This window comes from Mastomys coucha, unplaced genomic scaffold, assembly GCF_008632895.1.
Source record: "Mastomys coucha isolate ucsf_1 unplaced genomic scaffold, UCSF_Mcou_1 pScaffold20, whole genome shotgun sequence".
NCBI classification, from domain to species: Eukaryota; Metazoa; Chordata; class Mammalia; order Rodentia; family Muridae; genus Mastomys; species Mastomys coucha.
This window is the reverse complement of record NW_022196903.1, coordinates 161868-184185: the sequence shown is the minus strand read 5'-3', so window position 1 is coordinate 184185 and position 22318 is coordinate 161868. Positions and strand designations below refer to the sequence as shown.

The 22318-nt window shown below is 38.3% G+C and overlaps 1 protein-coding gene across 1 annotated transcript in view; it reads right to left on the bottom strand.

Moving 5' to 3' along the window:
• Positions 1–664: 664 nt before the first annotated feature.
• Positions 665–22318, bottom strand: part of Vps50 (VPS50 subunit of EARP/GARPII complex) — a 113808-nt gene continuing 92154 nt past the window's right edge. Inside the window, exons 21-28 of the mRNA XM_031381092.1 lie at positions 19013–19134; positions 15958–16038; positions 11166–11314; positions 9628–9724; positions 8843–9001; positions 5046–5167; positions 3452–3641; positions 665–1331 (exon numbers count right to left, since the gene is read on the bottom strand). Of these exons, the coding sequence (XP_031236952.1) occupies positions 1212–1331; positions 3452–3641; positions 5046–5167; positions 8843–9001; positions 9628–9724; positions 11166–11314; positions 15958–16038; positions 19013–19134 (1040 nt within the window). The 3' untranslated portion in view covers positions 665–1211. The remainder of the gene's footprint in view (positions 1332–3451; positions 3642–5045; positions 5168–8842; positions 9002–9627; positions 9725–11165; positions 11315–15957; positions 16039–19012; positions 19135–22318) is intronic.

Genomic DNA, 22318 nt, shown 5'->3' with positions numbered 1-22318 from the left:
ACACACACACACAGAACAAATGCTGAAAGTGCTTCACATTATACTACTCTGTCTCTTGCCTGGGAGAAATGAGTGACCACGCCAACTACGGCCACCCATCCACTTTACCTCATCCCCGATGCCTTACAAGACCAATTCCTGGTGGAGTTTCTGAGGGTCCTAAGGTCCACTGATGCCACCTATGCTCTGGCCCAACAGATACTCTGCACTCCTATGTCAGAAAGAACACACAAATTCGACATTGGCTTTCATGGTATATATATTGGGAGAAGATGCTTGATTTCGAGGCCAACGCTCTGAGCAGCAGGACACAGAAATGAGCTGAGTTCTGAAGCTTTGAACTGAGACTCATAGATTCCACACCTGTGGCCAACTCATACTTACGTATAACTAATAATAGCTCTACTTTCAGGCACTCAACCCAGATTTTGTTGTCCTAAAAGTTTAATTCAAAGATCGCAAACTCTGTAAAATATTTTTATAAAAATGTGTAATAATTGTTCAAAATGCTACTGAGGCACCGGAAAATCCATGCAATAAAATGACATCCAACCAGACATTTCAGGATAGAGAACTAGGGTGAGGATATACTAAAAAATTACATTACTGTCTATTGAAATTTTCCCACCACACAGGAATATCAAAAGGTAGTCTCACACAGATGGTCATTTTAGAGTGTAACATTTATTACATTTCATCATTTATGATCCCTGTTATAACCAAATTAACACTTGCAGAAGCTCTGACAGTTAAAAACAGAAAACATATTGATTTTCCAACTATTTTACTTACATGTTTTTTAATTCTCATGCAATGCTCATAATTAGGAAATACTGTACATTCATCCTCTTATTTTATTAAGACACTCTCCAAAAACTATTCATAGACACATTAGCTACGGTTCCTTCCAACTATGTATTTATAGTACACTCTTTTGTAAAATGTGTAATTGTAGTCACATAATAATAATTATGACAATAAGATAATTTCAGGAAAAGGTTACAACAAATAAGAGCAAAATTTGAAGAAACTGGAGCATATAAAGTCACTTGAGAACACCACATACAGTTGAGTATTTTTCTATTTTCCAGTTCAAAAGGACATGCTCAAAGTTTTCTTAGAAGAGAATTATCAGGAGTGTATGAAGAACTGCCTTTCATGTCGTATAGGCCGAGAGAAGATCAGTGTCCCCGAGGAAAGAGCTCTGTTCATTATCTTTTAGGCCTGTCTATCTCATCTATAGCTGCTAGGAGCTTCTGTCTTGCTTTCTTATTGATATGAGATCCCAGGCAAACATTCACCAGGTTGGTCAACTGCTTCGTTGAATATTCCTGCCCAAAGAAAGAAAATCCAAATATAACCCCAATGCGCTAGAAGTGATTAATAGAACATTTGTTTAATACAACAGAGCAGGCAGACATCTGAGGCCAGCAGAGGTGTGGGGCTGGGGGGCTGAGCACTGTGTGGCCCAGTGAGAATGCTGGAAGGCAAGAGGAAGCATGAAAGGCAAACTGCTACTGTGCTACACAGGCGAGGAGCTGGGCCAGAGTATCCTGGAGGCAGGCAGCAATTGTCAATATGACAAAGAAACATAATGTGCTGCTCATCACTTTAAAGGCTGCATACTTTGTACTTGTTTTTGTGGTAGTCTGTTTTCAAGTTATCAAAATACATTTTCATTTCACATTTTATAGTGCATTATACATTTTAAACTTTAGCTAAAAATCTCCAAAGGAACAATGATTCCTTTAAGACATGAGAACAAGTAAGGCTATGAGTCAGGAAGATACCCTATAAGACTTAAAGATTTATTTTATGTCTATGTGTATTTTGCCTTTATAAATGTATATGTACTCCACATGTACTTGCTGTCCTTAGAGGTCAGACGAAGGTGCTGGATCCTTTGGATCTGAGTTACAGATGTTTGTGAGGCACTGTGTATATGCTCAGAGTAAAATGAAGAAAATATCCTTCCTGTCCAAATTTCTCCAGTTTATGTATTTCAACAGTGCACTGTTAGGATGGGCAGAGGTACTTCGCAGAAATGCTGACAGACTGTGTTTCTCCTGGATCAACAGGAGTTAAAATAAGGAAGGACAATTGTGTGCCTTGCCCTTGTAAGAGACAAGAGTCTACTGAGCACTGAAAGCATTGTAAAAACAACATTATTTTAAAGCACGATGCAGAGTTCGTTCCAAACCCTTAGGACTGGTTTCAGGCATGCACCCGTCTCCACCTGGCGAAGACTTTCTTGGCCTGCCCAGCACTCAGCAGCTAGCATTACCAGGCGACTTGGTGAGTTGTTGAGAAGCTCCCTGCTTTTTTGGCTGGAAAGAATCGGCAGGAAATTCCCTGGGAATTGTCACTGAACTACAAATACTATCCAGTTAGTTTCTAAAACGCCAAGCTAAAAAGTTTACATCATTTTGCATCAGGTAATGGACACTTAAGAGCTGTGCTTTCTCTCCATGGAGCCCATCTGCATACAGGGCTAACATTTTGTTTCTCTGATATAAGTGAGGATAAGGGTAGTGAAGTTTTTTTTTTTTTCAAGTCTGGCTTATTTATGAAAAAGTCCTTAAGAATGGCATGCACGTTTCAAGTTGCTTGCAATAAACTAGACATTTAAAAAAAATAAGGTTCATTTTATCTTTTTATGATATTAAAACTCAAAAGTATTAAGATTTGGTGATTTCTCCCTTCCTTCCTCCCTTCTTTTCTATCTTTCTTTCTCCCTCTGTAGTTGGTTCCTTTATTTTGTTATGTTTGAGACAGACTCTTCCATAGGTTAAGCTGGCCCTAAACTTCCTATGAAGCCAAGGCTGCCCCAGAACTTAGGCCACTCCTGCTTGACTGCAGGTGACTTTAATATTCTCCATATTTTCCTGAAGACCGCTTCACAAATTGTTTATCCAGACAAATGATCCAAGGGGTCACATAGAAGATGAGAGCAAATTCTCTCTGCCAGAAATGTTTGTGTATGTGTTCAATTAAGCTGTAGAAATTCAACATTCTACATAACTGAAGAAAACCTATCAAACTTACATTAAAGGTAAAATCTAATGCTTGGTAAAAGTGTAGCTGTAAGTATTAAGGATTTTTGATCATCCCTACAGGCCACCACAATGAGGATGTTACCATTTCACTATTTAAGAGAACAAAACTTAGGTTCTACAGCTAATGAATCATTTCAGCGTCACTCCACTCCACTTGTTTTAATATAAACTGTGTTTAGTCTCCCCTATGATGATGTAGCACAGGAAAACCAAACTTATATCTTGAGTCTAGGACACACTTCAAAAGGGCTCAAATGGTTCTGATTAGACAAAAGATAGTGTGACTGCAGGGAAAGTGTCCTAAGTTCCTACGTGTGTTCCTTTGTATTTCATTCTCATGATTCTGAATCACACACCAACCCAGACAAGAGCAGCACACCAACGCCCATTCTCACCCTGTGCTCTTTGATCCAACGCTCCATGTCATTCTCAGTTAGGTAGTAGGCTTTGATATACGTCTCCACAAATTCTTTATCAGGAATAGGTCTAATGTCAGTTAGTTTCTCGAGTTTCATTAAAAACTGCTGAAAATCCAGTTGCATCAAGGCACGCCCTTCATTACTGCACTTCTTGACATTGGCGTATCTGAGAGACACAGGATGGAGTAACCCATGGTGAGACGACGGTAAGAAGCAGTTTAAGAAGCAGTGCAGGACCCACGTCCCAGGAACAGGCTGGACTCCCACAACAATGTTCAAACACTCCAAAGCCAACCTCATGTCAGAAAACACTTCAACATTGTAGCAACTCAGTGAAAAAGAACAAATGAAATATTTCTCCCATCAACACTATACAGATTTTCCATAATAAAATATCTCATGGATGTATTCTCATATATCACTGAAATACTGAGTTTTAAGGTGGGTGTGTGATAATAAACAATAATACATATATTTAATCTCACAGTACAGTATTTGACTACTCTTAATTCAGTGATGTATTCGATGTTAGAAAATGAGCTATTTCCTTAAAAACAAAACAAAACAAAAAGACCAGAAAATCATAGCTAATATTATTTAGTAATCAATAGATTTTGCGTGTGTGTTTTAATAAAGTGGTATATGTGTAAACTTAACACATATTTGTCACTTGTTATTTAGACAAATTTATTTTTAATACTTCTACACTATGGTTGTTGACATGGGCATCTTACATATGACACTGTTCTTTTAATAGGTCATACCCATCACTTTGCTACTTTCTAAAGCATTATCTCCCCCCCACCCCCGAGACATGGTATTAAAGGTGTGCACCAACCTGCCCAGTCTAAGGTATTCCTTTCAATTAAGAAAGAAAGAAAGAAAGAAAGAAAGGAAGGAAGAAAGGAAGAAAGGAAGAAAGAAAGAAAAGGAAAGGTCAGATGAGAGATGGTATGAAATTCAATGTGCACAGTCTCTGAAAGAGCTATTCACCTCTTGGGCCCATTTTCTTCTTTGTGTCAGATGATATGTATGCACAGAGTAGGGATGGTGTCAAGTAAGAAAGAAAGCTCCCATACACAGACTGAAGACACAAGCAACCTGAAGCCCGAGCACCAGGCACACAAAAGTCTTCCCTGCATCTGAACACTATGGACTGGGACAAGCTACACACTGTAAGTTTGAACTTTCTGACACAAGACTTCCCACTGACAATTATAAGCTGAGGCAAGTCATGATTTGCCAATAAAATTTGTGAAATCTTTAGTTCAGTAAATAATGTTCAATAAATAATAGGAATACTCACAGAACTTATTAGATACTAATTATCAGTTCTACTTTCAGATAATCTAATGGCTCTGTATTCCTCATTCACCTGGTATCTTGGTTCAATGTCAGTATCAATAGAAAAAACCCACAGGAGACAGGTATACTGATCTATGACTCCTTCTCAAGCTTTAGATCAAGTATGTCTGCTACTGGTCATTATCGCTATCCATTAAGACATATGACATTCATTCATATACTACATTATAAATTAAGAAACAATTAATGCTTTCATGAAACTTACCCTTCCACAATAGTTCTGTTAGCTAATCGTATACAATGTTCCCAAAGTATATTTGATACAGGCAAGGGTATCCGAACTCTCTTAGAAACTTCATTTAACCGCTTGTTAAACTGCTCAAATTCCTACAAGGATACAAGGCATGGCTATAATTTTAATGCTACAATATTCTCCCATAAACAATTATTAAAAAAAGAAACAAAAAAGATCCAAAGATGTAGCTATTAACTAAATGAAGCAAAAAAGAAAAATAGGGTGGGAGGTATTTATGCCATAGACAATTTGAACTCAGTGAAAAAAAAAATTTTATAACTATAACCAGGTCTAGCAAAATGGCTTGATAGTTAAAGGCCCTTCTGTATAAGACCGACTCACAAAATTGTCTTCTAACCTCATGCCCATGTAGATCTCTCTTCCTCACAATAAGTAAACAAATAAACATTTTAAGAAAAAGTATAACACATGTTACAACAGAATTTATCTAAGGAGAAATAAACATAACAAATGGACTAAACCATATAAATCATGTCTAAATATTTTTACATCTCAAAATTTTCTATTATGGTCTACTGTGGACTAAAAAAGCTATTGGCATGAAGAAACAGTTTTTGTTTTTCAAAAATATTCTGCAGTTTCCTCTCTCCCTTCCCCCCAATCTCTTCCCTTCACCTTCTCTCTCCCACAAAATAACTCCCAACCCCTGCCTCCCCTAAGACAAGAGCAAGCATTTCAGGGGACACAACCAAAGTCAGCATAAGAAGCTATAATATAACCAGAAACACACACCATCTCAACCAGACTGGGCAAGGCAACCCAGAAGGAAGAAAAGAGTCCCCCAAGTAGGCAAAAGCCCGAGGGACAGCCCTCACTTCCACTGCTAGGAACCTCACAAGGACACAGTACTCAGCGACAGCATGTATACAACGGGCTTAGGTCAGACCCTGCTAGGAACTTCACAGGACGACACAGTACTCAGCGACAGCATGTATACAATGGGCTTAGGTCAGACCCTGTAAGCCCCTATGAGTCGGTCAATTCTGTGCTCTCCTGCTGTCTAGGACCCTTCCAGTTCCTAAGACCCTAAAGCTATTTTAATAAGCTTACACTCAAAGCTGACTATTCATAGCTTGTCAGTACTTCTGATAAATAAAAAACCTGGTACATAATTTTCTTTCCTAATCATTACTTAACATTTAGAAAATGATTTGAAAGTTACCTCACAGTCACAAAATTTTAATACAAAGGAAAACCACCATAAAATATTTTCTATCAGCTCTTAACTTTCACAAGATTATATTAGGGAACAGGAATGACTTTGTAACAGCAGTGAAGAGTTCATTTTGAGTGGACGGTCTCGTTGGACTATTGTCGTCTAAATGCTTATACACAAAAGGAATGCCCCTGACTTCTCCTTGGGATATATTTCATATACATTTAAGATGGGTTAAGGTGAAATTTTTCTCGAATTTTCTGGCTAGAAAGTGACATGCTGTTGAGCACGCTGGGATCAACATGTATTCAAAGGTCCTATTGGGATACAGAACAGGGGAGCTCAGCCCAGGTGAGCTGCTAGTGACAGTGGCAGTACCCACTGCTCTTTGGCTACATCACAAATCACAGTTTTTCTTGCCAATTTATTTTTAACAGTTCATTGCTTTTAATTATTTTTTTGAAGAATGTTTCTCCAATTCACTAAGCTTACCTTTTAAAATCAAAGTTAAATAGGTAATTGCTCTCCATCAGCTGTTCTATTTCACAGACCTCACAGAGCAGCGGCATTGGCTATGGTATTTAATCATGCATTTGCTATAGTAAACCACTTTGGATTTCAAGTCATACTTTGGTAATTTCATTAATATTTACTTTAGAAAGCTATAGGTTTCATACACAAACTATTTATTGCTAAGTTCGGCGTGCATGAGCACCACCTGTTAAATACAGCATTGCATTTTACTCAGGATTAGTTGAGAGCCACAGCACGGTTTGTTTTCACCCAGTTTCAAGAGAGTAACAGAAAGAACAGAAGATATAAGATGATTAACTTTGAGGCTTAAAGAAGGCCTTGGGCCAATAAAAAAGGACGGATTGAGATTAATAACCTGAGTGAGACTGGCTCTTCTTTAGAATAATTATTTTTCCAGGAATGAAGATGTGAAGGCAAGCAGAGCCTTCAAGAGCCATGCCCTGAGCACAGAATTCTTTTCCTTTATCTTAGTGCCTGAAGGTTGGCATGGGCTATGGTCCCAACGTTTTGTTTGTTACCTTACACTCATCCTCATCCTGTAAAATCCCAACCCCTGGGTGACAGTGTTGGAAGCCAGGTCTTTGGAAAGTAACTAGCTTGTGAGGGCAGAGTCCACACGCCTGGGGACTGGCACTTTCATAATATAAAAGAGGATCAGGTCAGCTGCCTGCCCCTTTTCATCGCATGAGCATGCGTGGGGAAAATGAGATTGGTGGAGATCAGCATGGCCTTCACAGCAAATCTGCCTGAGCCTTGACAGTGGAGTTTCTAGGTGTCTGAGCTCTGACAAACAAAACAGAACAAAACCAACCAAACAAAAAATACCTACCTTGTGAACTGCCTCAATAAAATGAGGAAACATAAAAAAATAGAACATATTGTTTTGAAATGAGGAGGTAGCATTAATTATAAACTGCCCTTGATTTTTCCATTCCAAATTTAAAGCAGCAACTGAAATCTTAGAAGACAAGTATCTCTCAGTTCCAGGACAGCAAAAATCAAAGACCTGAGCTTGTCACTTACCCTTTAGGTCTTCAAGCCTAGACACTGCTAAGCACAGCCTTTGAGTCTTGAGCAAGCTGACAGCCCCACAGAAGCACCTTAAGTTGTGTTCAAGCACAGCAGTCCAACCTTACTTAACCTATGTTCTAATCTACAGCTTTGCTGGTTCTCAGCTATCCTAACGTATTAAGAATGATTATAAATGAGATAAAAATGAGGACTTTATAGGTCAGTTTCTCTATGCTGACAAAGATGGGAGGACCTCTGTGGAAGTTGCTCTCCTTTCCTCAGAGGCTCCTTTCTTAGCTCTATTACATGGTACCTTCCTAACATGAGCAAGATCAACAAGCCTCATCTCTCATCTCATCTCAAGATTAACAAGTCATCTCTCACCTACATCCCATCATTCCCTCTCTCTGTGCCAGATATGTTTTATTTACAGCATTATATACCAATAGATACTAAACACCTCAGGCTCTGTGCCTGTACACCAACATGGCTGCTCCTCAAAGTCACATACATTCCTTAATTAGCAACTACCTGGGCAGATTTCTATCAGGTCTGGTGTATATCAGGTGGTCATAAATATTAACTGACAAACAACTAAAAAGAGGTAAACCGCAACTCCTTTTAGGGAACGTACAAAAGCAGGCAGCACATACAAACAGCTGATACATAAAACCTTGCAAAAGTAATGTGATTTATAGAAAACACAACCTGGATCGAGGAGTATGATCCTGTCAAAGGACTAAACACTGAGCTACAGCAATGACTAATTAAACAGAAATACCTTCTTGTGTTTATAGGTGTAGCCATGGCATGCAATAATTAAACTAACTCAATGTTAGAAACTAGGGAGCAAAATTTAAAAAAATAAAAAATAAAACACAAATCTACAAGTGTCACAGATCAAAACAAGCACAAAATGTAAAGGTCACATACATCTATTCAACCCGATGCCCCCATTCCGGAAATGAGTAGCTTATAATCCAATATTTTAGAACCACATCTCTTAATAAAAGTGATCATTAGCAAAGATTCTCAGGGCACTTGCCTTCAGCAATGCATCTACATAGATGTTGTGCTGTGACATGATCTCTTTGACATCCCACTTCACATTAGTCATTAGGAGAAGCATCTGTTCATAATCAATAGCTTTACCAGCCACAATCCAGTAAATGGGTTTGCGAAGTTCACTGGCAGTTGAGACTGTCTGAAATGTTCCACAGAAACAAAAACAATTATTTCTAAAAGTGCTACACCTAAAAAGAATAATTTGCCCTTTTCTAGCTTGAAAAATATATAATATACAATTGGAGAAAATCTTTTACCATGAGACAATGGCCCTGTTTCCATTTCCCCCATCTCTCCTCCTGGGACTCTGAACTTGGGATTCCATTCTCACTAACAGCCTTCAACCCCACCTTCCCCTAGGGGTAGCATTTAACATTCTTTACCCACCTCCAGACATTCCTTTCCAAGCACACACCCCTCTCCAACACTGCCAGACTTTCCTGGAGCCCTTGGAATACAGCCTAGTTCCAGGCTGAGAGCCTGGATATAAAAGGCTCTTTTGTCTGTCACTCCAGATGCCCTCCTCTTCCCTGCTTTGACAACTTTAGTTTTCCTTACACACTCATGTGTCCCCCAGTTTGCTCCCTATCCAGCTGTTCACTAGGTTGTTTAATCTAACGAAGGAAGTCATGAGCAAATAGAAGAGCATTTTGTCCAGCTCCCCTAGAACCTGCCTGCACTCTAGTGATAAACTAACAAACATCTTAAGGGATGGTGGCAGCTCTACCTTGCTGATAGCTGAAATGACAGACAAGAGCATCTGACCTGGGAATAAAACTGCTGCAGGAAGGGCTTTTTGACTGCAGGCATCACAGCATCCAAATGTGGCTGAAGGAACTCAAACTGCTCAGCCAAGAACACTCTAAAGAGAATGAATAACCATGGTGTAAACTTATTGCAGGATTTGGAACCTGTTGTCGTGCCTGTGTAATGAATCTGTTAAGAACAAAAACCAACTGAAAATTGTTTTCACTTTAGTAACTTTATACTGTGAACTAAAAGAGTTTCTCTGTCACTGTACAGCAGCGGATGTTCATTTATAAGTTAAAGAGTCATTTTCCAGGGACATAATCAGGCTCTAAGGTTTGGAGTTACATACCCCTTCATATGTAACATATGAACCCAGGAAACAGTAAAAAAAAAAAGAGCTTGTCTTTTAAAAAAAGGATTTTTATATTTTATATGAGAATGATTTGCCTGCATGTGCACACGTGGTGACTACCAAGGCCAAAATAGGGCATTGGATCCTCTGGGACTGGGGTTAGAGGTGATTGTGAACCACCATGTTAATCCTGGGAATTGAACCCTGGTCCTCTACAAAAGCAACACATGCTCTGAACTGCTCAGCCAATTTTCCAGTCCATTGCTTGTCTTTTAGAGTATTTCTTTTAATTCCACTCAACATATTCAAAACACTGAAACTCAAGAGATTCAAAGGGATACAAACATTCCTAAAATACAGCAAACAGGCTCTCTCAGGAGAGACAGGCACACATCCTCTGGGTAAGTGCTCCTGGACTGTTGCCTGCAGATACACTGCCACTGAATACTGCTTTTCTTGGATTTTTGTTATGTACAAGAGAATATTAACTTTATACTGGGCTACACCTTATGGAACAGGTTACATGATTTAATTGAATTAACTTGGGGGTTTATAAAGACTAAATTCTTGCTAATGCTCAAAATGAACTCTAAGTAATAATGATAGTGGATTATAATTACCATAGATTCTACCAGGAAGCAGAAATATTATCATTCATTTTTTAAAGTTTTACTTAATAAGGATCATCTTGTTAACTATCAAAACTTAACATATTCCCTTACTTTGATTTATGTAATTAAAGCCAACTATAAAAAGCCAGGGGTGTGTTCACTGCAATCCCAGCAGTGGTCAGGCAGAGACAAGCGGGTCACTGGGGCTCACTCCTCACCCAATCTATCACACTTAGCAATCTCTAGGCTAATGAGAGACTCTGTCTCAAAAGCCAGGAGAACAGCTTTAGAGGAATGACATCCAAGGTAGTTCCCTGGCCCTCATATGTACAAAGACATATGCCATATGCACAAACATGAGCTCTCCCACACACATATAGACACAGACACATGGAACCATGCAACTAAAAAAATCAATTAGTAATCTAGGCTACCATATATTTTGCAACAATATCTAAGTGGTGTTTAGGAGTAGTAGTAGTAGTAGTAGTAGTAGTAGTAGTACATAGCAAAAGTATAATTACACAATGCTTACTTTTCATAATTTTCCTTAAATATTTATGGCAAAGCAACTGTTTTCAACAACTTACAAGGATTCTGTGGCTACCACTCTCTCTGCCAACCCATACAATGTATCCCCAGATGTCAAAATCACTAGCTGATTGAGGTGTGGGCTGGGTACCTTCTCCTTCCTTTCCTCGGCTGCTGCGAGAGAGGCAGTTGGATCAGCTGAGCCCTCCTGGAAAGACAGACAGCACACACAACACCTGAGACAGCAAGTCTAATCGTAAAGATGTCTGACTGGCAGTGGGGCTACATGATACACTGAACACTCACAGGCATGGGCACAGCTCATGCAGACTTAGCTTCAGCCTGTCTTTCTTGCTTTTATGCTTTGCAACTATTGGAACTTTCCTTTTTATGCTAAATTAAGACAATTCCGTATGCTATCCAATATAACATGCTACCATATGTACATAACATAAAGTTACCCAACACAGGAAATCTTCAGTAACTGACAGTTGTTCACAGAGCAATGCCTCTCAAAAACTGGAAGGTGAGAATTACTGATGAAATAGCAATGCATGGCTTAATTAATTATTTCACAATCAAAAATGTAACCAAAGCAATCTGGCATACTCTCAAGAAAGCAGGACTAGAATGCAGTTATAAACTTAAACAAAACTAACAATCCTGTGGGAGAACAAAGATGGTCTGTGCCAATCTAGGTGAGAGATGGCCATGCATACACTGCACTCCTTGGAACTGGCCCTGAATCACACAAACAACTACTTAGCCAACAGCGCTGATGCAGTTCATCTGTGGTCAGGGAAATTCTCATGTTAAACTCTTACTACATGATCTTTGCCTGGCTCCTGAGTAAGCAGAGTATAAGTGACACACATTCCTGAATATAAAAGAAATATCTAGAGAAGTTGAAAGTGCCATCAGGTCTTAGCTAAGGAGTCAGGGACCAGATGCTGGCCAGACACTTGAATAGAGGTGCCCCCGGGTGGACAAGCTTCCCTCTATGAAACACTCAGGAGAAACTGCTGCTGACAACACTACTCACAGCAGTCACCTAACTCGTCACTACACTCAATCGCAAAGAAAGATAATTCCATGTACTATTTCTGAGGGGTCATCAAGGGGTTAAAATTACCACTGCATTAAAAAGAACTCCCTGGCTAGTGCCCTCCTTTGCTCCCATTAACACTGGCATGTTAGGCATCAACTTTTCTGGCAATTATTTGCTTACACTAAGTTTACATAAGAAAATATATTTCAGTGAACTAGTCATCTACAAAACCTTCCAGGCTGACAAAGATGAGTGGAGTGCTAATCATGCAATGGGCCAGTAGTGCTAGGTCTCAGCCAACAGCCGCCTCATGAAAGGAGCATGGAGGCCTCCGAAAACAGAAGAGAAATTCCACTCTCTCTAATGGGGCACAAGTCATCCTTGTGCCTCTTGCTGCCATTATCCTACCACTATAAAGAGAGTTTAAATCAACAAATTTCCTGGTCAAATTGAAAATGATTTTATAAATAATTAAGTATTCAAGCTGGGTGTGGTGGTGCACACTTGAAATCTCACCTTTAAGAGGCTGAAGCAGAGGCTAGTCTGGGCCTTGTCTCAAATAAACAAATACTGAAAGTTGACCAAAGGTTTTAAGCAATGTAGTTATCATCACGAATTTAGTTATTATCACTCTGGTGGTTTGAATAACAATGGCTCTCATAGGCTCATATATTAGAAAGATTAAGAAGTATGGCCTTGTTGGAGGAAGCCTGTCACTGGGGTAGGCTTTGAGGTTTCAGAAGCCCATTCCAGACCCAGTGTGTGTCTCTGTCTGTCTGTTTCTGTCTGTTGACTCCCACTTGTGGATCAGGATGCAGCTCTCAGCTACTGTTTCTCCTAGCACAAGCCTGCCTGTCCCATGCTCCTGGCCATAAGGATAATGGACAAGGCCTATGAAGCTGTAAGCAAGCCTCAATGAAATGCTTTCTTTGATAAGAGTTGCCTTGGTCATAGTGTCTCTTCGAAGCAATAGAACAGTGACTCAGTCACCAAACAGAAGAGTATTTCTGGCATGAGATCAGCAACAGTCACTTCCTCAAGTGCATTTCCTCTCTTAGACCTTGAAGACTTCCCCTTGATGAGGGAAACACATTTTCTAAATTTTAAACTGAATTTATATGATAAATTATTTCAGATAGCATTTTCAAGGATCAAAATAGTTCCATTTGCCATTTGTAACTTAAAAGTGAAATATGAGAAGATATGTATAGAGAAAATAAAACTATGAAAAAGCCTAAATTTTAATGGCCATGTAGGAGTAATGTGAGAAAAATATTTCTACTTGCTCTGAGCTGATTGGCTATTTAATATTGGCCTATCCACACAATGCAGAGACTCCATCACGCTTTCTGACATCATGGAAACATGTTTATATGTTAACTTAAAAATAATCTTAGATCAAGGTATATTAAACAGCAAATGAGATTTTCTGAAACAATAAATCAAGGCTTTTATCTATGCAAAGATATAGAAACTAACAGGAAAAACAAAACAATACAAAAAGAAGATATCCAGAAACAAATGGAAACTATTTTGAAAACCTGGACTGTCCTCTAGGGAAGGTTAGTTATCTGGCTATAGGACCTGGACAGACGGACCTTATACACTAAAGGATGAATGACAGCGTGATGGATTTTTTATTCCCCAGTCAATCATTTGATTTAAGAGACCATAAGCATAACACTTAAAATTGGGACATATTTAGAGAAAAAAAGTGTCAAAAATAGGAAACAAGAAAGGAAGGCATGTTACTTTTGAACATACAGCTGTAAATTTGACAAATTCACCACTCTAGGACATAAATTCATTCAGTTATCACCATAAGAGTTAGACAGATGTCATGGGCATTTCATTGCCAAGAAGATGAGTAACAGCTAGTTTCAAAGAACAACTAGCTTGGGTCCACTGTTTATTTTGTTGCATAATCTCTTATATATACCTTGTGGCAAAACCTAAAGTATCAATTCATGCCTTAAGGGTCAAATTCAAAACTCTGTTTTGACAATTCTAGTCTAGTAACCAGCAGAAGTAGTGGAGAAATGCCAGAATGATTTTAATGATGAAGTTCAACCCAGCAGTCTTGAAGCATTCTGTCAGAACAGGAGAACTTCAGTTGACTTGTAAGCTCAACATAAAGATCTGATGGTTAGAGCCATCCTCAGGCAAAGAGAATGTATAACAAAACATGGAAAACAGTCAAAGTAGCAAAAGCTGATGGATTCTTTAAAAATAAAGGCAGGCAGGTCAAAAGGAAGGAAGGAAATAAATGCTGGGTCAAAACCGGAACCCTTATCTGAGACAAAGATTAAGGATTAATAAACATAAAACCTAAAGAAGTCATACTAAATGAGGATACAAGGACCCTAGCAGAGTCTTGCATACTATCAACACTTCTGTAGGCGTCTATATGCCAAGAAAGGCAATGCGACAGCTGTGCTGTCAACTCTCCATACTCACAGGTCTGTGTCTGTGTTTAGCCAACCACAGTTCAAAAATACTTGAGGTGTAGGGCACACATCTGTACTGAATATGTCATTACCTCTAAAGGACAGAGCATACTACCATTTATAAAACATTTATGTTCTGTTGGGTATATATGTACTGTAGAGATGACATGCAATACACAGCAGCTATGTGTAGTTTATATACAAATATAATGCTATTTTTATACAAGGGAGGTGAACACAGGTGCTAAATATGATCCTGGAACCAATAACCTGCAAATGCTGCAGGCCATAGATGGGCAGTACCAGGCGAACCCAAAAAGGTAGGTGCTCCTTATTTCTTCTGCTGTAGCAGTGCCATCTGAGACAGCAATATTCAGTCACATCATTGGTGCTCACAGGTCACCATTTCTGCACTCTCCACTCCATCCATCACAGCATTCATCATGACCCAACAGGGTATCATAGACTCTACAGAATGCATTTATCTAACTGCCTCTCCACTACAACACAACATAGACTTTAGAGCAAAAGATAAGGATTGCTACGTTTATTCACTGCCAAAGTTTTGTACACTGAAAAGTCACAGTACATTATATAACAATTATTTCAGTTTTTCTCTTTTCCATTTTGTTTTACTATTTCATCCTTAATTTCTAAGAGTCTCACTGTTTATAGCCCATGTGGTCCTTGAGCTCTCAATTCTCCTCAATAAGTTTCTCAAGGACTGGGATCAGACGCATGTATCACCATACCCAGTCATTATTTCTTAAAAGATGTATCATCATTGCTTTATAAAAATTTCAGTACAGATAAAATATATACTTTATGAAAAGGAGGATAATGAAGCTTGTTTTGATAAGTTAAAGGAAGGAAAATTCAGAGAAGCCTATGTCAATGTAGAGGCAGACAGATGTCTTAGCATGCAATTTCTCACCACAGCGACCAATTAGAAGACAAAAGTTTCTTTCTACGTTTCAATGCTTATGCTACCTTAAAAACCACTGAGGATCACCTTTCCATTGCTGTATAATCTTAAGCCATGTATTTCATCATCTGACATACCAATCAAAACCCAGGAGTTACTGCTACAAAAGAAACCACACCCAAACCTTGCTCCTGATTATAAAGTGATTATAAAGTGATGTCACACACTTTCTGAACACAGATCTCCAGTATCTATCTACTAGTGGCCAATTGGCGATATGTCAAGACTATTAGCAACAGGTTCTCACTTCCTGTATGAACTTGATATACCTAAAGGGCTCAGACAGTCCATATGTGTATATTTATATGCAGTTGATTTGTGGCTATTTGTTTCACATAATTCAAGTAAATCAATTACAATTCATTACTTACCAGGTCAATAAGGCTTTCTTGAATTCTGTTTAGAGTTGTTTTTAGTCTGCTACTACTAAGGCCAAGTCCTGTTGATTCCAACTGAAAAGATAGAAAACCACATTACACATCTCGGCAGATGCTGTTGCAGAAGAGCTGAAGCAGTAAAGAGCTTAATTGTTCAGATGCTTAGTGTCTGCAGGTCTCCAAACTGCATTTAAAAATGCCAACACAACAACAAAAACAACAACATCAGCAGCAGCATCACCACCACCATCACCATCAACAAACCAGTCACACCTTAGCCCAAAAGGAAACAACAAACTATTCATGAGTCCTTAAAGGTCAGGGCAACACCTAAAAGAGCAGTCTGTCAATTATGAGGACAGAGTTCATCAGAATTTCTTTCCTGCAAGTTACATTTTTAGTTACAAAAATTAAGACTTTTAGATTCCTAGAGATGGGGTGTATGTATGTACATATACATACACATACACTTTGGTATACATTATCTGTTATGCTTATATTTAAGCAGAAAATTAAATGTTGCTATTTTTTCCATACATGAATTAAAGAAAGTGTATTGACACTTAATAAAATCTCTTAGGCTTACTAAACATTTCATAGCACTCAATTCTATTCATTAGAAAACAAAGTCAAAGCATTTACAAAAGCCAACATATATCACATAAATGAGAAAGCTTGAGTGTTAAAACATGAAAAATTAGTCAGCCCCTTGTACAATAATTCAATAGATAAAATCAATCTATCTGGGAAATGACAGTAAATACATACAGGTACTTGGAAAAAAAAATTACCCGCTGGGACCCAAGAAACTTAAAATGATATAATTAGTAGTAAATGATAAAGTAAAGCCTCATTTACATGGAAAGGATGGGTGTGTGATTGTGTGAACAGGCACACAAACAAGCATGGACCCATATTTATTCTTACTTTCTTCCCACTCAAGGTGCAAACAGAAAGGCTCAAACTAAAGCCGATGTGGACATACAGGAAAGCATGAGCTAACAGATTTTTCCAGACTTTATACACTTCATTAATCCACCTCTCCCCTTATGTAATTTATAGGAAACTAAATCAATCAATTGTAATTGTCATGATCTTTCAACCAACCCCACTTAACTAAGATGCAAAGTTCCTTCTACCTGAAGCTGTCTCTGCACCCCAGGCACTTAACACCCCCAGCCTTAGCCTCTAATTTCCCTGAACCACAGCAGTTTGCATTTTCTTAAAATTTCACATAAACAGAATCAACTGAATTATATCCTTGTTGACTTTTTAAAACTTAGCATGCCTTTAAGATCTGCCTGTGGTTGAGACTGGGCATTTTGTATTGCTTAGTTCTATTTACAGTGTAGACATGACACAATCTCTTAAGTAAACATCTGAGTGACAGCTTGTGTCTTTGCATAATATTATCATGAGCACTTCTACTCTGTCTGACTACTACATTTATTTTCATTTTCTTGAGTAAATATCGAAAGATGAAATTTCTGGGTCATATAATAAATATAATTTTATAAGTTACTGCCATGAGACTTTCTAAACTAGCTATGTCTTTTGTTTTCTAAAAGAAAAGTGGATGAATTCTGGTTGTTCCACGCATTAAGAGTGTATTTCTGCCCATTACCCCAACCCCAACAGTATGGTTAGCATCCTGAAAAGTTCTACACGTTGTAAGAATGCGCTCTTGGTTTCATGGTCTTTGGTCCTCTTGCTCGCTGCCCATTCTTCCTTACTATTTACCCATTCTTCCTTACTATTTACCACTTTCTGGTTTTTTTTTTTTGGGGGGGGCTGGGAGTTAATTTGCACTTTTTTTTAACTCTCTTATTCTTTTTGCTGGTGACATTGAAGGGTAGACACTTCCCCCAAAGCCCCACCAACGTGTACCACAACATGCAATATGTGTGCTTTTACCACATCATCCAGCTCATAGCGCTCTCTAATTCTCTTGTAATTTTTTTCTTTGAATAAACCATTTATAGAAGTGTAACATTTAATTTCTAAATACTTGGAATTTTCCTAGCTATCTTATTGTTACTAACTCCCAACCCTATTACACTGTCATTAGATTATACCTGTATATTATTGAAGTCTTTAAAAACTTTTAGGATGTGCTTAGTGGTCCAGGTATGAAGAGTCAAGTTTTCACCTGGCATATTACCCTTTAGTCTGAATACTTCTGTGAGGAAATGCTCTTAACTGCTGAGCCACTTCCCTAGACACCAGTTTCTAAATTTTGACTGATGCTAAGTACACACTTGGAAGTAACAAATTCTGGGGCAATAATCTGTTTATATTTTGTTTCTGACTGTACTGGCATTCTTTCCAAAAACATTAGAGAATTTGAAACCTGTCTATTAACAGGTCATGTCCTTGCTATACTTGTGATCATAGCAAAGATACAAATATTACTAGAAATTATGTAAGTATACATTAGAGTTTACACATTTGCAAAAGGAAAATATTACATTAGAAAAGTTATTCCTATGAATCAAGATCTATCCTCACACAGAAACCTTGTACAAATGCAGAAAGGCTGTGCAAATCTTCCCAGCATGCAATGAGCCACTAATGTTGGAGCAGAAAGAAATAAGCTTAGTAAAATCATGAAATACAAAAGGAAGTATAGAAAACAATTCTGAGGAAGGCAGATGGTTCAGTTAACAAAATTAATGACTTAATAAATATCTGTCATTATCTGCTAAGGTAGCGAGCCAATATTTTAAAAGTTCTCGATTCTTATGCTTTAATTTCACATAGGCCCAGGCTTATGTAAAGAAACCTGCACATTTTTCATTGCCAAAAAAAGATAAAGGTTAGAAAAAGCAATTCCACTTTTTCTGCCAAAGATCTGAACAATATGAAGTATGTTCATCATGTCAAAGCTAAAATTAATATATAAACAACACAATCAGACAGATGTCAGATGACAATTTCATGTTTGATGGATGATTCTCCAGTGTAATCTACTTATACAGAATAAAACATTTACATTTGAGGAAATGAATACATTTTAAAAGAGATTTTTTTTCCTCCAAAGTTGACTTACTGAATCATTCCGACCAAAAAAGGTATATATGGCATACAAGTAATAATCAAAGAGCTGAGACATGAAATGGATAACATCAAAGGCGATTGGCTTAAGGATGTTCATCATCTGCATGTACTTTCCTGAAAGGAAAAGAAAACCCAAAGACAAATTAGAAAAAAATTAAATTGTGTTACTCCATAATTATTAAAGGCAATAGGAATACTACAGCAAAATCTCTAAATAGTGAATATGACATTCCTCATTATACGAGTTGCATTTGTAGTACTTGGCAGGAACTAGAACAGTTTCAGCACTTCGAATGTTCTACAAGGCAGCACACTGAATGCTCCTACCACATTTCCCTACTTTTATACTGCACTGCCTGCCTGTCAGATCTTACCAGACTCTTTTACTCTTCTGCAGACAATACTATACAAACACACAAACCATGTTCTGAGTGGTTTTACTTAAAATAATTTGTTCAAAAATATTTAACTTCAATAAGGTTATATACAACTTACTTGACAAAAAAAGACATTTTTAGAAGATCACATACACATAGCTAAAGTGAGAAAACTGAGTAAATCGAGTAAGATAAACCTGCACATCAAAAGTGATGCCCATGCCCTTTAACCGTAGCCCTATGATTCATGTGTCAAAGGCCAAGAACATTTATCACATATAAGAACATATATATAAACTCAATATGTATATAAACAATACATCAAAGTACCAATGACATATAATTCTTACTCCTTCCTTTGATAAAATCCAGTATCTTCTTCTCTTTTAAATATATGATCCTAATTAATAGACAAATACCATATACCAATTTATCTGATGGATACATATATGAAGAGTGAGTAAAATTTTAAATATTAAATAAACAATTCCAAATATCTAGCTATGTTTCTTTTCCAACAAGAACTACATACACAAAATAATCAAAATAAATCTTTAAAAATAAAGATGTTAGAACCATTATCTTTGATGGAAACCATGGGGAAGGTGGAAGGTCCACAACCATCAGTGACTACTCAAGAATTAAGACAGCATAGAAGGTGAGAAATGGGCTGAGAAGAGATGAGATGGAGATTCCCATGAGACAAACTACACTAGTCTATGTCCACACCCACAGTGGCTATCCATCAAGCACAGGCTGCCAGGCTTAACCACCTAACAAAAGCCACATTCTTAGGATTTCTCTCTTTTAAGCCAACAACAAAAACAAAACAAAAGAAAAAACTAAATAATGCAAACTAACTTAATAACAGTTGACATTTTCTATAGCCTAAACAACCAGTTAAACAATAAAAAATGCTAAAAGAACCAGGGGTTCTGGTTAAGTCCAAGAGAACCCTGAAAATCATATCCTTAATGACTTTGACAAGAAAGAAAGAAAAAAAAAAGAAGGAAGAGAAGGAATGAGGGTGAAAGAAGAAAGAAACAAAGACAGAAACAAAACAGAGGAAAGAAAGAATGAATGAAGAGAGAAAGAGAAGGAGAAACAGAGAGAAAGAAAGAAAGAAAGAAAGAAAGAGAGAGAGAGAGAGGAAGAAAGGAAGGGAAAGAAAACAGACACATACACAGAGAGAGAAGGCAAAAAGAGAGAGTAAAGAACAGGTTAACTATGACCATTCATTTGACCATACATTACATGGTTTTAAATATTCAACAAGAAAGTAAAAGCAAGGATTAAAATGACTAGTAAGGTTTTTTAAACAATAAAGGACTGTACTCTGTACACAGAGGCTTAAATCCACATGAGAAAACTATTTCTCACCAACAAATTTCTTTTTGATAAAGAAAATACTGCCCAGGCATGGGCATAACCTCCTTGGCTCAACTTCAACACTGTGGTACATACATGAACCTGAAGCCAAGAGACATGCCCACCGCTATTTTAACCTCTAACTAAACTGCTGGGTAACCGCCCTTTCCTGCTCTTCCTTTCACACCATCTGACAGGGATTTCACACTGTGATTCTAGCCACTCCAACATCCATCAAAGTGCCTGACAGCACACTATCACTTTCTAGTCTAGCCTTAGAAGCTAAAGGAAAAAAATATCCTGAGGACAAGCCCAAAGGACCTATGTCTTATAAGCCCATCCAGAGATTCTTGGGGACTTTAAAGCAGACCTCTGAGAAGCTCTGCCTAGGTCTTATAATGGTAAGCCACTGCATTAACACATGCCTAGCTCCTATTCCTAGTGTAATGAACCATGTCCTCTGCTCAAAGGGTTCCAACTTCAGTTCTCCTATGTCCCCTCTTGCCTTTATCTCCCGCATATCTCTAGCCAGACATCAGCCAATAATGCCCTTTTATCCATATATCTGCTCATTAGGCAAATGGGACTACTGAGCTACTCTCAGGGTCACCTAGACAGCCCTGCTGGACAGGTACCCCCCAATACTGTACCTGACAATCCTACTGAGCTTGAAAAAGCAAGATAAATGGACCACAGCAGCCTAAATGCCAGTTAGGGAGTCTTCAGAGGGGAGACTGATGAGAACAGGAGCTAGCACTGGACAGGCAGACTTGTTGCCCAAGGCATCAGTTCCACGATGTTTTTGGTTCTTTGGCCAGCAAAGTCAGAAGACAACTCTGTTTTCTCATCTCCCTCTAAATGAGTACCCTGTCTGAGGCTCTATGTCAAAGTAGGAACTGAAATTGTAGCCCAGACTCTAATAGATAGACAAGTTTTGGATAGACAAGTTTGGATAGACAAGTTTGGATAGACAAGTTTTGTCTGATAGACAGTTTTGGAAATGGATCTTCAGATTTTCATTAGAAATGATATGTCTATCCCCTAGCCTCAGTTTATCTCCAAAGTGATTTCAGTGTTACCTCTTCATAAGGGAGAATATGTAGTGGGCTTGATCACGGCTATTATGGAAGCCTATTAAAAACTATTTCTCTAGCCTGAATAGAGACCCAACATTCCAAGCCTACCTAAACATAAATCCAAAGCACTTGGCCAAGGGACCCACTCAAAAAGGCAGGCTCACCACAGCCCAGGGGGATAGTTAGTCTTTAATGTGATGATGCGAGTCCACAACACCCAGAGGAAGCTTCACTCCCAGGCACTCTGACACACCCAGGATCAGAGGTGAGCAGGAACCAACATCTGTCCCAACACTGGGAGTAACTGGGACCAGCGGGACCAGGCACACAGGAACTCTGCCAGCCCAGTGATTTGGGTTCCTTCCGGTCTGTCTGGGTTAGTGTTCTGAGCAGACCTTGGGTACAAGCACTGCAGCCAGTCCCACAACACACAGAGAAAGCCACACTCCCAGGTGATCTAACAAGCCCAGGATCCCA